Consider the following 15,633-nt stretch of genomic DNA (forward strand, 5'->3'; position numbering starts at 1 on the left):
TTTCAGGTGGAAGAAACGGTTGTGTTTTGTTTTTAAAGGCCTGTGTTTAAGCACCTCTCCCCTTTTCGAAAGCCTTATGAGGATTCTCGGATGTACAAAATAGACCTTGTAGGGTCCCCCCCCCCCCCCCCGCCCCTCAATACCAGTTTTAATTAAGGTGTCCTATTTCGTCTTTTGAGATACTTCTGTTTTAATGTTTCTGTGTTAGTGAGAGGGAGACAGGTAATTAAAGGAGTGAACATCGCAGATTTAAGGAGTTAGAAAGGCACGGGTGTTACCCTCTCCTCCTCCAGGGTTGAAGGTTACCATCTGGCGTGTGGAGGTTTTTAGGACAGTGGAGGTGCTGCTGGGCCAGCCAGCTCTCATTCCGTTCCTCTTTCCTCCTCTTCCAGTTTCCAGGAATGCCTTCCCAGGTTTCCACACTCTTCCAAGAACAACAAAAAATGAGCAAATCCCAGGTGAGTTTCTTTTCTTTATCCCTTATTTTCCAGTGGACTTCATGGCTTTTGTCTATGTTATTAAGTGTGTTCAGATGTGAAGATGGAAAAGTGGAGTTTCATTAAAAGCCTATTTCCAGGTAAATGAAGAGTGAGTAGCTTTGGTCTGTGTAGGTCATGTGATCCTGTCATTTGTGTAGGTCATGTGGTCCTACAGCCACCAAATTACTTGAAAGTATTTTCTGTCGTGCTGAGGGTTGCATTTTACTGTGATGATAGTGTCTTTTTAAAAAAAGATACATTTTTATTGATTTCAGAGGAAGAGAGAGGGAAAGATAGATAGCATCAGTGATCGGAGAGAATCACTGATTTGGCTGCCTCCTGCTCACCCCACACTGGGGATTGAGCCCACAACCTGGGCATGTGCTACAACCGGGAATTGAACCCTGACCTACTGGTTCATAGGTTGATGCTCAACTGTCTCATGAAGGCACCATGGAGGGCGAGAATGTGTACAGTGTAGGAAACTATTCCAAGTTTTCTTCAGCTGCCCGACAGCCTCTGGCTGCCAATACCTCCCGGGAGGAGCCACGTCATTCTTCCTGCAGAGCTGGCTCCCATTCAGACTAGTCCTGTGGCCCGTGACCTGCTCTTACTTCAGTGGCATCTCAGAGTTGGGCTATGGAAATAAGTCAGCAGCCTGTGCTAGTTCCTCGATTTGGCAGGAGTCATAAGACTTCAAATTCAAGGAAAGCAAAGCAATTTATTTGTGATGTAGATATCGCTGTGATGAGAAGAAAAAAGCAATATGATTTAAAAATGTATTTCCTTGCCCTAACCGTTTTGGCTCAGTGGATAGAGCGTTGGCCTGCGGACGGAAAGGTCCCAGGTTCGATTCCGGTCAAGGGCATGTACCTGGGTTGTGGGCACATCCCCAGTGGGAGGTGTGCAGGAGGCAGCTGATCAATGTTTATCTCTCATTGATGTTTCTAACTCTCTATCCTCCCTTCCTCTCTGTAAAATATCAACAAAATATATTTTAAAAAATAAATAAAAAGTGAGGCTCTTTTTTAAAAAAGTATTTCCTTGCTGTTTAATTGGAGGCATTGTATAAAGCTGGCCATTGTCTGCAAGCAGGTGGCCTAGGAACATCGTCCTTTCGGGAGCTTGCCTGGATGGCCCAGCCAGGCACAGTGAAATGGAATAAAGAGGGCGACCGTTGTCTCAGGTAGAATGTGGCCCATGTCTTCATTTTGCCTATTTGAGAGGCCATGGGAGCAACAATTGAACCAATGCTTCACTAACCCTAGGACGATTTTAAAAATGGGAGAATCTCACCTCCACGTGTCAGGAAGGGGTGGCCTCTTGCTCAGGCCTGGAAAACCCCTCAGGATTCCTAATCTGCTCACGCCACTCATGAGGTCTCTGCGTTCACAAAGCAAGTACTCACATTGTCTGGACTGTCTTCAGTTCAATGTCCGACCCAGCCACATTGCTTTCTCACTAACTCTGCCTGGGTCTCTTCCACGATGGCCTGAATGGTTCAGACCTTTTCAGATGTCCCATTCCATCAAATCTGAGACAAACCATTACTTCAAGTACCTCACAGGCAGTACTTACAGGAAGAGGAGAAACAGGGCCAGTTAAACCAGAACATGCTAACTTCAGAGATATAATAACATGACAACACGGACATCTGGGAAACTGAACGATTACATTTCTGGATTACTGAAGAGGCCACGTAGGACCACGTACACGTACAGCCCTTCCATGTGTAGGGCTCCATCAGAAAAAAAGAACGTGGTAAACCATGTAAACTTTTCAAATATTTTACTTAAAATGCATACTGTGTATTGAAGCTATAATGATGACACATGAGCGTGGAAACCTTGGTAGATAGCATTTCAACAAATATACTGAAGGGGTGGCCTCTTGAACTGAATACATGGTTCTTACACAGAACTCTACAACCTACCAGACCTTAGAGTCCTGTTATGTGGCACAGTCACAATCACCGTCCTAGAAGAACACAGAGGGAAAGTGCTGAGCAACAGAACAGGTGCCACGGGTGGTGGAAATAATGAAAAAATGTGGCCATTCATCTCAATGGTGAGGAATAAATTATTCAAAAAACACAGGCATCAGGCTAACCACTGGGAACAAAAGTAGGATCTTACCTTACACCATATGTTGTCAACTAACAGTGCAGCAACAATCTATGAATAATATGAATGAACCTAAACAAACTTTATGCCATGCATTATAAAAAGAAAGATTATATCAGGTTCCAAAGGTCCTTAAGTTGGTGATTAACGATTCATGGAAACAGATACACTTAATTGTTTCTAATGCTCAACCTACTTACATCAAACTTCACAGAAAATAAGATAAATCTCTATATCAACACCTCAAAATAAATGATTTACCTAAAGTCCACTTCTCAGGTGTGTGACTCCTACAGAAGTGTCACTTTGTATCTTCAGTTATCAATAAAAGAGCAACCCCAGATCCACTGGCTGGAGAAGATATTGAGTCTTTCACAGAAGAACAGTCCTGAGGCGAAGTGGCTCCATGGATGGCTGGTCCAGTGGCTCAGCATCCCCTCCTGGGCCCCAGTTCTTCGTCTTTCTGCTCTGCCACACTTAGTTATACGTCATTGTCGAGACATAACCAAGCATCACTTCCCAGCAAGGCAACGTTCAATGCAAGATTCCACGTCAACCGCAGGATTCCTTGAATATTTGAGGAAACCTTTTCCAAAAATAACGTGTTTGGTATCTCCTTTGTATATGTGTCTAGAATTGGGTCCCAAGACCATCCCATTGCTGGTAATGAGAAAGGGATTATCATTACTGGTTGAAACTGATCAGGATTTATCCCCATTCCATGGATACCCAAACTCTGCCAGCAAACAGTAAGGAGCAAGTGGCAAGGGTGGTTACTCAACAATGTCTGTCACAAACCCACGTGAACATGTTCTTCAATCAGGAACAGGAAGGAGTAGAGCACAATGTTTAAAAATACTATCATATCAAAAATACACATAATTCCTAAATTATCTAGTATGGTGGTTTGCACATTTACATTTGTGTAGGCATCCAAAAAAAATGGATGAGAAATTAGATAAAAACAGGAATATTTTAAGTTCAGTTTTAAAATGTATAGAGTTCAATGTATACAGTTTTTCTCACTACTTGTGACTTCTGGCATTAACAATTTAAAATTATCTATGCAGCTTTCTATCTATTTTATACATCATTTTCTATCTCTTGCTGACTCAGATATAGCTGTGAACATTATAAAAAACACTGACTTCATTTTGGCAGTGTTTAGTTATTTAGTTCATTAACAATAATCAAATACATTTTTAAGTGCTAGGAAAGAGTACAAGAAGAAACATACTTTATATATACCAAATATTAGTTCAATGGCAATGCATACTAAGTACTAACATGGCTGTACTATTAAAGTGGTTAATCCTACATATGTCTTAAAATTATTCCAATAAGAATACACTGCCTTTTCAAACATGATTCCAAATGAAGATACAATCCCTGTAATGTACCATTCTAAAAATCAGGTTAACAAAGACCTACATGCTCAGGACACACTCATGTATGAGTTTAATGTGGCTGTACTGTGGTCCTGATCAGCTAGCCTTACAGCTTCTATTTACACAAGGAGTACATGTATCCACAATATATATATTACAAAAAACTTGATATTATATCTGAAACATAACTTTTAGTATTAATAATTTCCAGAGGAGTGTTTTCCACATCCTGTAAAATGACAGATCTCCCCTTGGAATGAATTCCCTGATATATGAAACAGTCTGACTCCATGGAAGTATATATACATTCTAGGTGTTCACACATTTTACAGAATGGTATCCAACAAGTTGTGTGTCTTGTTGTAGTTGGGGTTTCCACCCTGTGAATTCTCGGATTACAAGTTTGAGTAATGCACAGTGGTGGGTCCACTTTCCCCTGTGTGAACTCTGACCTAGCAAAGGTAGGAGTTAAATACATTACACTGAAAGGGTTCTCTGATGTAAAATGAGGTCTGACTTCAGAGAAGCCTTCCCACATCAAGCGCATTCATATTCCCTCGCCTGTGGATTCTCTGATGGCTATTGAAGGCTGATCTGTAGTAGAATTTTTTCCCACATTCATTACATTCATAGGGTTTCTCTCCTGAATGAGTTCTGTAATGTACAGTAAGGTAAGACATTCGCGAGAAGGCCTTTCCACATTCATTACATTCAAAGGGTTTCTCTCCGGAATGAATTCTATGATGTATGGTGAGATATGACATCTGAGAGAAGAATTTTCCACATTCGTAACATTCATAGGCTTTCTCTCCAGTGTGAGTTCTCTGATGTCGATTAAGGGCTGAATTCTGACAAAAGGTTTTCCCACATTCATTACATTCGTAAGGTTTCTCTCCTGAATGGATTCTATGATGTATCGTGAGGTATGACATCTGAGAGAAAAACTTCCCACATATATAACATTCATAGGGCTTCTCCCCTTTATGTATTCTTCGATGTCTACAAAGGGCTGAATTTTGGTAGAAGGTTTTCCCACATTCATTGCATTCATAGGGTTTCACTCCTGAATGAGTTCTATGATGTATAGTGAGGTATGACAACTGGGAGAATAATTTTCCACATTCATTACATTCATATGGTTTCTCTCCGGTGTGTACTCTCTGATGTCTCATGAGGGCTGAATTCAGGTAGAAGGTTTTCCCACATTCATTACATTCATAGGGTTTCTCTCCTGAATGAGTTCTATAATGTACAGTGAGATATGATAACCGAGAGAAAAATTTTCCACATTCGTTACATTCATAGGGTTTTTCTCCTGTGTGTGTCCTCTGATGTGTTGTGAGGGTAGATTTGCGGCAGAAGCATTTCCCACATTCATTACACTTATAGAGTTTCACGCCTGTGTGAATTTTATGATGGTCATTAAGTGCTGACTTCTGGGAGAAGGTTTTTCCACAGTCATGACAAACATAGGGTCTCTCTCCTGAATGTGTTCTCTGGTGTTGGGTGAGGTGCGTCTTCTGGCAAAATGATTTTCCACAATAACTACATTCATAGGGCTTCTCTCCTGAGTGAGTTCTCTGATGTTGAATGAGGTGTAACTTCTGGTAGAAAGTTTTCCCACATTCATTACATTCATAGGGCTTCTCCCCTGTGTGTGTTCTCTGATGTACAGTGAGGGTTCCCTTTTGGCAGAAGGATTTCCCACACTGATTACATGCGTAAGGTTTCTCTCCTGTGTGAGTCCTCTGATGTATAATGAATTTTGACTTTTTACAGAAGGATTTCCCACATGCATTGCATTCATAGGGTTTCATTTCCATATGAGATGTTGGATGTACACTGAGGTTTGACATCTGGAGAAAGGCTATTTCAGATTCATTCCACTTATAGGGCTTCTCCTCCATAGGATTAACAAAAACTGCATCCTTTTGAAAGGCTTTCTGGCATTCAATATATTCAAAGGGTTTCTCCAAAATATGAATGTTCTGATAAATACTTTCTTTATTTAGAGTATAAGCTTCCCCATTTTGATTAAATTCATAAGATTTCTCCCCTGGGTGAGTTTTCTCAAGCTTCACATGGAGAAGTGATTTCCCACAGGCACTACATTCATCAGGCTTCATTCTTGCATAACTTCCATCACTACTGATATATTCTGAAGTGGATTTTAAACTCTTTTCACATGAGTCACATTTATAGGATGTTTTTCTTGAAGGAACAGGGTTTGTTTCCACATTAAAAGTCTTACCAAGAACATCACCCCTCACTTCAATCAGGGTTTCGTTGTTGATGGATAGAGTTTGCCTGGAATGTTTGTCTTCACTTTCCTGGACTCTCTCTATCAGGTCGACTTTCCAGACTTCTGAAAAGAGGCAAAATTAACCAAATTTTGTACATCTTCCTTCATAAGATTCGGGATGAGACATACATAAGCATTTGGTTGTGGCATAGATGCTAGCTTCATAGATGAAAATAATTCCATGCATACCTTTTCCCCTTATTCTTTTTCTTGTGTATGTTAATCCTCACCCAAGGATATTTTTTCCATTGATTTTTTTAGAAAGAATGAAAGGGAGGAAGGGAGGGAGGGAGAGAGAGAGAGGGAGAAAGAAACATCAATGGGAAAGAGACACATCAATTGGTTGCCTCCCCACATGTGCCTTTGACCAGAATCAAATCTTCAACCCTTCAGTCCTCGGGCCGATGCTCTAACCACTGAGAAAAATGGCCAGGGCTCCTTGTATTCTTTAGTTTGAAAAATCTCTCCCCCCCCCCCCCCTTCTTCTTCCTCTCCCCAGTGGTGACAAAAGGGGGGAATTAACTGACAAAAACACAAGTATCTTTGACTTTTACTACTTTATAAGATCTTGTTCAAAACTGGGTATTGAGGTAAAATAGAAACACAGAACAGCAGACAGGATGCCGATGAATGACTGACAATACAGACACGAGAGAACTGCCACAAATGGAGTCCAGTGACAGCAACAAGAAGCACTGCTGGATAGGAGGGTCGGAATACCTCTCCAAGGATGGATCTGTTTTGGAGGAGGAGAAGCAGAACTTCACACAGCATCATTCATATCAGCTTGGGAGAGAGAGCCCACAGTGTAAGGCTTGATGTATCAGCTTGTCCCGAGATGCTGTGGCACCGCCAACACCCAGCTCCCTTTCAACCCCAAGCCTCTGTTCCTGCTCTTTCCGTCTGCTTGACTTCCAGCCTTGGTCTACTCAAAACCTCTCAGGGGGTTTCCATGCTTTGAGAAAACACTTCTCAAATCCTATCTCATCTCCAGTAGCTCCATTTTTCTTTAAAGTTGAATGTAATTACTCTCCACACAATCCTTTTTGCACAGTGAATCAGCCTTGTGGAACATTAAAATCCCATGTGAAATTCTGGGTTTCAAATTACTCCACAGGGCTCTGTTCTCTTTTCTTAACCAAAACCTATCTCTTAGGAAGTATGACTCTATTTCCTGTAGCTTTTGAATCCCTAAATAGAAATTAGAGAAGCTGTTCTTAATCTCAATCACGTGGGCATCTGTCAAGTACCTACAGGATATATGAGATGTGAGTTAGACATGCATGCTCAGAAATAATGACCTGTAAATTACTTCTGAATGAGGGACAAGAAAGTTCTGCTGCCCTAGCTGGCTCAGTGGATAGAGCGTCAGCGGCCTACAGACTGAAGGGTCCCAGGTTCAATTCCAGCCAAGGACACATGCCCGGGTTGCGGGCGCGATCCCCTATAGGGCGCATGCAGGAGGCAGCCAATCAATGATTCCCACTCATCATTGATGTTTATATCTCTCTCGCCCTTCACTAAAATCAATAAAAATACATTACAAAAAAAAAAAAGTTCTGCCACCTGTCTGGCTCCTCGGATAAGAAGAGAAATAACCGTGTACTACACTTCACATACTACAGCGAAGGGAATATGCTCTTTTCTTTACAGGATTATAATCCAGGGGAGGAATGAGCCTCAAGCTAAAAATATATACCATCAGATAATAGATTCCTTGATCAGACCTAGGAGTGGTGTGAAGCAATTAGAGTAAGGGTAAGAGTTCAAAGGAAAAACTTCAAGGAGGGAAGGGTTTGAAAATCTGAGCTCCGACTCAGAGAATGTGTTACCTGGCCAGATGAAGCACACCCCACTGAAAGGCGAAGCTGTAGGGACAACGATCACCTGAACAGAACACATTTTGTAATGTGGAGTAAATGGAGTTTAGCAGCGTTTTTGGAAACAACTTGATTTCCAGGCAATCCAGGGCTATGATTGTGGTTATTCTTAGAGGATGAGGAAGTTAAGTTCTTTGGGAATTAACAGGGAATCACTGTAGGCTCATCCTGTGAAATGATTGAAGGGTTAACTGGAACTTCGGGTAAACCCACCTTGCAAATCCAAGTAGAATGAAGGTGTACCCCCCGAGGACAGGGCAGACAAGGCACATAAACCCAATGAACAGAAACCCCGGAGACCTGGGGCAGGAGGAGCCCTTTACAGAACAAACCCCTGAAGGAGGAAGCAGATCCACATTTGTGGAGGCTCGGGAGGAGGAATGAGTCACAGTTCCTCTCTGTACATTGTCCTCATTATGAAGGCACTGGGGACAGAAGAGCAACTGGAAATAAGAGAGACAAGATGAACAGCACTCGGGAAAAGAGGGAGACCCAGTTCCTGCTGTTACCACATTGAGGAAGGGCTGGGGCTCAGGAATAATGAGCAGCACAAGCCCACATGACCACACAGGTGAACAGATTTCACTGGCTGAGGCCCAGGTCAGGGTCTGGGATCTTACCTCAAAGAGAAGTGACAAGTGGAAGTAGGGAGAGAAACACATCTGAGGCAATGCACTTTAAAGGAGGTGGAGGCACTAACATAAGGTCATATAAATTATATTGTAGTAACAGACTTATGAATGCCCCAAAACACAGAGAATCTATGACAATGGGTCACTGAAAATGCCGCAAGAGCGAGCGAGACCCGAGGTTTAAGAGGAAACGACTGGATTTGGTTCCGGGAGGTAAGCATGGAAAAGCTCTAGAACAAGTGTTTGTGGGGAAGGAGGACATCTTTGCAGTGAGAGTCAGGTAGCTAACCACCTCTAGTCACTTTTGAAGATTTGGAACCATGAACAGTTCCAGAAAAACACTGCCAAGTTAGCCGTCACCTCCTCACCACCTCCCAAACACACCTGGGCGACTGTGAAGTAGGACTTCTCCTTCTACTCTCCAGGGCTCTTCTCCTTGCTCCAGCTTGATGATCACTTCCGGTTTGACAAGGTGACACCCTATTGCAGAAAGGAAAGAGAACTGGAGCCTGGCTGCTGGGCTTCTGCAGAAAGTGGTGCCTTACAAGATTCACAACCGAAGTGCCCCTCTGACCTGTGCCAAGATTCACTGGGAGGTAAATGCCCTTCCTGGTGCCCAGAACATATTATTCACATTTACCCCATCAAATTCAAAGTCAGACAATGTGTGGGAAATCCCCTATGTCTTATGTCTTAGAAACTTAGCCACTCTGCTCACCCACGGAGACGAGGTGGCTGTAGTTCTCCAGCATCACGTCCCTGTAGGTGGTCTTCTGCTCCGGGCCCAGCTGCTGCCACTCCTCCTGGGTGAAGTCCACGGCCACGTCCCTGAATGACACCGGCTCCTGTAATGGCAGCGCGATGGGAATTGGGAACCGGGACAAGGCGTCCTGGGACAAGAGCTTACCGAGCTCACTGGTCAAGGCAACCAGGAGCCCTGGAACCCTTTTATGTTACAGGCTGTGGGAGGGAAACGAAGCTCTCAGGCAGACACTGAGAGTTCACACCCAAAAAGAAACGGTCTTGACTGTGAGCCAGACTCCTGGCTGCTGGGGAGACTCAGACAGGCAGAAGCAGCCTGCCCCTGAGGGGCACAGTCCTGAGGGGCACTCGTGAAAACGGGGGGCACTTGCTCCTTCATTCTGCTTCCAGAACACGATCAGTGTTGGTTCTACTCTTGCTCCCAGCTGCTCCTGCTCAGTCTCCTCGGCTGGCTCCTCCTCCCTCCAGGTCATCCCCAGATGGAGGGCTCTGGGTTCCCTTCTGGTTCCTGTACTCTTTGCTGTCTGCATTCACCAGACGGTGCTCCCATCTGGCCTCATGGATTTAATTACCACCTATGTATCGGCATTTACCAAACGTGTATCACCAGCCCAGATTCTCTCCTAAATTCCCGACAGGTCCCAGATCTCAAACTCAACATGCCCGAAATTCAGCTGCTGCTCCTGTCCAAACCTGTCCCTCCAGCTTGCGGGAGCCAGTCTGCAATTCTGCCCGTTACCAAAGCAACAGACAAGCCAGGCAGCAGCAGCCTCGTGTATTGTCCTGCATGGTAAGCCTGAATTTGACTCCCGGTCAAGGGCATGTACCTGGGTTGCAGGTTCAATCCCCAGCTCCAGTCAGGGTCCATGCAGGAGGCAACCATTCAATGTGTCTCTCTTACATCAATAGTTCTCTCTCTCCCCCTTCGCCTGCCCTTCCTTCTACCAATTCTAAAAATCAATAGGAAAAAATATTCTCGGGTGAGGATTTTAAAAAAAAAGCAGCTTTGCGGGCACTTTTAATTTTAAGAAAGTGGGTTTCGGAAACTTGGATAACAAATTAAGAAACCAATCAGAACTGCAGATATTTAGGATGTTAGGTTAGTTACAGAAGACGAAGGAACAACCAGTAACAGTGTTTCAGAAGACCCCTCAGACCAATTGCTGTCAGGGACAGCTGTATGGTCACAGGATGAGAAGTGTTAGATGTTGTCACACAGGCTGGAACGTGGGGCATGGGAGTGAGAATACTTTGTGACCATCCCAGTCACTACCCTGAGAGCTAGCTTCCCGCAGTGGGGAGGGGAACACCGGCGCCTCACATTCCCGAGGCCTGTCGTAAAGGCCGGGAAAGGGAGGAAGCACGGGACCCCGTTGGTAAAGACTGGGAGAAAAAAGTGTCCCCCAGAGGACGTTAGCCAGCCTCCGGCCTCACCAGGGACAGCGAGAGCCTACTGGGGCAAAGGCTGTGGCCCAAGGGTCCCCAAGCCAGCAAGAGTCCTCTTCCCTCCTGCACATCAGGAGAAAGGAAGACACTCAGACACGCCACGCCTCCACTCAGCAGTTCTACGCCGTCTGCGTGGCCTTCTGAGGAAAGCGACTGACATGGCTCCAGAGCCTGGGAGAGGAGACTAAGATCAGACAGAAAGGGAAGAACCACCAAACCAAGGAATTCCTCCTTCTCGCCACCGCTGCCACCGCCACCACCACCACCACCGCCTCCGCCGCCGCCACCAAAGACGCTACACCCAGCACTCACTGAAGAGTGCACTCTTGAACTAGGGGATCTCACCCACACAAACTTGCTCATTTTGAAAAATTTTAAAAATACCAAGTTCTCAATTTTTCAAAATGAAAATATTACAAAATTATATGGTAATCCTGGAAAACAAAACAAACTTGGAAAACAATGTTTACTAATGTGACTCAAACTGGAAAAATTTATAAACACTTAAGACTGTAAGTCACAAGAAAAGGAAAAGAAAACACCAGTATCCTGATACCAAGACCGGCCCTTCCCCGCCCAGTGACCGAGCCTCACACTCAGAAGGGACAGTTACACCCAGGCTGTGCTCACCCTCACCACAGAGCTTCCCATGCACTGCTGGGGGCTGGGGCTCTGTCATCTCCCACAACTACTTTTATGAATGATCTCCTCCAAGGAGAATAGAAGCTCCTGGAGAGAAAGAACTGCCTCTTAAAACCAAGTCCAAGGAAAGATCTGTACAGAAACCAACACAGGGCATTGCCGATGGGTGAGGCGGGAGTGGTTGAGGCTAGGACTGGCGAACCTCCAGGCATCCGTAGGCTAGATCACAGGGGCCTTTACCAGGTTGGGTTCAGGAGAGGGGCAGGGACAGACCAAGGCTGCAGGCTGCCACATAAACCATGATGGGACATGGGGAATCTGTGCCAGACACGTCACTGCACAGTTTGCGGTGCAACCCCAACAGGTGATGGGAGAGATACCTGGGGAGTATCTCTGGCTTTGGCTTTAAGAGTGTGGGAGGATCATGCTATCTACACATACAAACATGATAAATGCCTGCTGCTGACCTGCTGCTCTGTGTTTTGTCTGATTATATCTTTATCTGGTCTGCTTTCCCATTTTAAAGTTTGAACTATTCACCTCCAAGAGATGTATTATAAAACAAACTAGGGAAGAAATATGTAACCAGAAAAACTCACCAGAGATTTATTCATTTTCTGCTGCTCTTGGAAAAACGAGGACTGTGAAACCAGAGGCTGACCTGGAGAAGGAAAGTGCAGGCGGCGAAGTTAGGAGTGATCTGGCCTGCCAAGGACGACTCTTCCTGCGTAAGAACTCTCCAGAAAGTCCCATCAGACACCTTGGGAGACTGTCTCTTTAAACCTTCAGAAGTGACTGGGAGAATGATGAGAGCCCACCTGTGTGTGTGTAACTCCCACATCCCGTGGTGACTGAGTGGGTACATTTCTCATTAGTGAATGAACATCAAAGCCTATTGAAGAAATCCTCCATCATTATACCCTAGAGGCCGGGTGCATGTGCCCCATGGGGTCCCTCAGCCTGGCATGCGACCTCTCGCAATCAGGACCCCTCAGGGGATGTCAGACTGCCAGTCTGTGCCCAATCCGCACAAGCCAGGCCAGACCGAGAGGCCAGGCTGCGGGACCCCACCGCAGCAGGCCTCTAGTATGCATATGAGATCTTTGGTTAATCTCTTCCCGCCCTTTCCCCCCACTTCTCTCTGAGATTCATCAGTCTGTTCCATGTTTCCATGCCTGTACAGTGGGGCCTTGACTTACGAGTGTCCCAACTAACTAGTTGAGATACCAGCTGTCTCTCGGCTGATTTTTTGCATTGAGTTGATAGAGTAATTTGAGTTAACAAGCTCCTTAACGAGCTTGGTCTCTGAGCGAATTAAACTTGTAAGTCAAGGCCCCACTGTACTTTGAGCGCCTGCCCCCTGGTGGTCAGTGCGCATCATAGCTACCGGACAGTTGGCGGATAGGTCACTTGGGCTTTTATATACAGAAGATAAAGAGAAATTTTGTTACAGTCATCTATTTTCTTACTCTTTTAACAAGACCAGGAAGTCCACAGGATGCTGAGTGAAGGCATACACGCAAGCAGGGCTAAGTCTTTAAATTTTTTGTACAAACTTGAGAACAAAAAAACCTCTTAAGAAACTTTGACATAACTATAATTCAGGGCACAACGCTTGGCCTGGGAGCCTGAGTCCTGTTCGCGATCCCACCCACAGGCGGACACCCGGGCAAGTCCCGCCCTTCTCAGGCCCGGTCTCTTCCGCTGTCACCGAGGCGGCAGGGCGCCCCCTGCGGGCTCATCGAACCGCGGCACCGGGACGGCACCGGCAGCTCCAAGGGGAGTGGGCACACGCTCAGGCCGGTGAACTAGGTCCTGGGGGACGTTTAGAAACGTCTGGAACCTGGGGAGGGCGGGGCGGAGGAAGGGGTGTTGGGGGTGAAGGAAGCAGGGGCACCTCGAACCCAGGCTGGGACCCCCGAGGCCCCCAGGAGACAGGGAGGTCCCCGGTCCGGAAGGGCGCCCGGTCTGACACGCGGGTCCCCGGGAAGCGGTCCACGCTCCGGCCGCAGACTCCCGTGTCCTCGTCGGGGAGAGTCCCCAGCCCTGCTCGCCGCGGCCGGGAGGACCCAGAACTGCCGCGGCCGCCAGCGCACGACCGCCCGTCGGGACTCGCTGACCCGCCCCCAGGCTCCCGGGGCCCCCGCCTCTGCGCCGACCAAGCCGCGTCCCCGAGGAGCCGGCTCTGGGCCTACGGGACACACTCACTCAGGAGAACGTCCCTGCCGGGGCCTCACCGCCCCGCGCGCCTCGGCCGGGCGCCGCGATGCCGACGGGCCGGGCCCGACCCCGCCGCCGCCCAGCTCCTCGGGCCTGGCCCGCGGGCTCCGGGTGGCCTCCGGGTCCCCGCTCCAGACTCCGCTCGCACAGCCGCGCGCCCGCTGCGTGGCGGCCCGACCGGACAGCGCCCAGCCCCGCAGGCGCCGGGATCGTCGCCCAACAGAAGCCAAGGCTTGGGCACCGGGGGCAGCGGTGACCTGGGCTCGGACAGGAAGCCGACAGCAGCGCGGCCGCAGGACGCCTGCGCGAACACGCACACAGCCCGAGTGCACATGCGCAAGAGGACGCCGGAAGTCGCCTGCCGGGGCCCACCCGGGGCAGCGGGACTCCATTTCCCATAAGTCCGTGTGCCGCCCAGTTAGGGAGCGTCTTCCAAGTCTCCCGCTCGTCCGGCGGTGGAGAGGCGCTGCGCGGGGAGAGCTCGCCGCTGGGGCGGAATGCCAGGTTCCCATTTGTCTTCCCTCCTGTGGGGGATCAAGGAAGGGTGTCTCAATCCCCCACAACCGGGCGCGGGAACAGAGGGGTGTATCATGTCCACTTATCTGAAATACTAGAAGTTTCACCAAAATACTAGGAATTAATAAATGCCCCGCTATAGTTTCTCCAAGGAAGGAAGGATAATAGAAATTGTAGCTTTTCTAGATTTCACAACTAATGCGTAAAACTATAAAAATCAGTAAATACAATTGGAAAAAGGTGAGAAGATCTTACCTCGGAAGGAGGATAATTGGGCTAAAGTGTCACTTTTCAAAAATGGGCTCATCAGGACAAGGATCAACCCCTCTTTATGGTGAAATAATACAACTGTGTTTCCAAAAAGCTGATGGGGAGATTGGGGTGGGGGGCGGGAGCAGGCTAGAAGGGGTCAAAGGGGGGAAAGGGGGGACATATGTAATACTTTCAGCAATAAAGATGTAAAAATAAAAGAAAAATAAAACCAGGCAATCAATCAAACAATAAAATAAAAAGCTGCCCTGACCGGTTTGGCTCAGTGGATAGAGCATTGGCCTGCGGACTGAAGGGTCCCAGGTTCGGTTCCGGTCAAGGGCATGTACCTTGGTTGTGGGCACATCCCCAGTAGGGGGTGTGCAGGAGGCAGCTGATGGATGTTTCTCTCTCATGGATGTTTCTAACTCTTTATCCCTCTCCCTTCCTCTCTGTAAAAAAAATCAATAAAATATATTTTTAAAAAAATAAAATAAAAAGCTGATGGGGAGGGGTGAGATTAAAAGTAAAATCTCCTGCCCTGGCCGGTTTGGCTCAGTGGATAGAGCGTAGGACTGCGGACTGAAGGGTTCGGGGTTCGAATCCTGTTAAGGCAGTTCTCAACCTGTGGGTTGCGAACAATGAAAATACACCCTGCATATCAGATATGTACATGACGATTCATAACAGTAGCAAAATTACAGTTATGAAGTAGCAACAAAAGTAATTTTATGGTTGGGGGTCACCACAACATGAGGAGCTGCATCCAAGGATCGTGGCATTAGGAAGGTTGAGAACCACTGTTAAGAGCACGTGCCTGGGTTTCGGGCTCAATCCCCAGTAGGGGGCGCGCAGGAGGCAGCAGATCCATGCTTCTCTCTCATCATGGATGTTTCTGTCTCTCCGTCTCCCTTCCTCTGTGAAATCAAAACACATATATTACACAGTTAAAAAATAAAATCTCCTGCAACCCAGGAAATCATGTCCACAAATG

At 46.7% G+C, this 15,633-nt stretch overlaps 1 protein-coding gene across 1 annotated transcript; it reads right to left on the reverse strand.

Annotated features, from left to right (window-relative positions):
- Positions 1-2,250: 2,250 nt before the first annotated feature.
- Positions 2,251-12,774, reverse strand: ZNF12 (zinc finger protein 12). The gene is made up of 4 exons (XM_081092966.1): positions 12,254-12,774; positions 9,523-9,649; positions 9,189-9,284; positions 2,251-6,355 (listed from the first exon to the last, which is right to left on the reverse strand). Exons 1-4 carry the CDS (start codon positions 12,266-12,268, stop codon positions 4,509-4,511), a joined length of 2,085 nt encoding a protein of 694 aa, XP_080949092.1. The 5' UTR covers positions 12,269-12,774; the 3' UTR covers positions 2,251-4,508.
- Positions 12,775-15,633: the final 2,859 nt, after the last annotated feature.

Source organism: Myotis nattereri (assembly GCF_964212035.1).
Source record: "Myotis nattereri genome assembly, chromosome: 5".
NCBI classification, from domain to species: domain Eukaryota; kingdom Metazoa; phylum Chordata; class Mammalia; order Chiroptera; family Vespertilionidae; genus Myotis; species Myotis nattereri.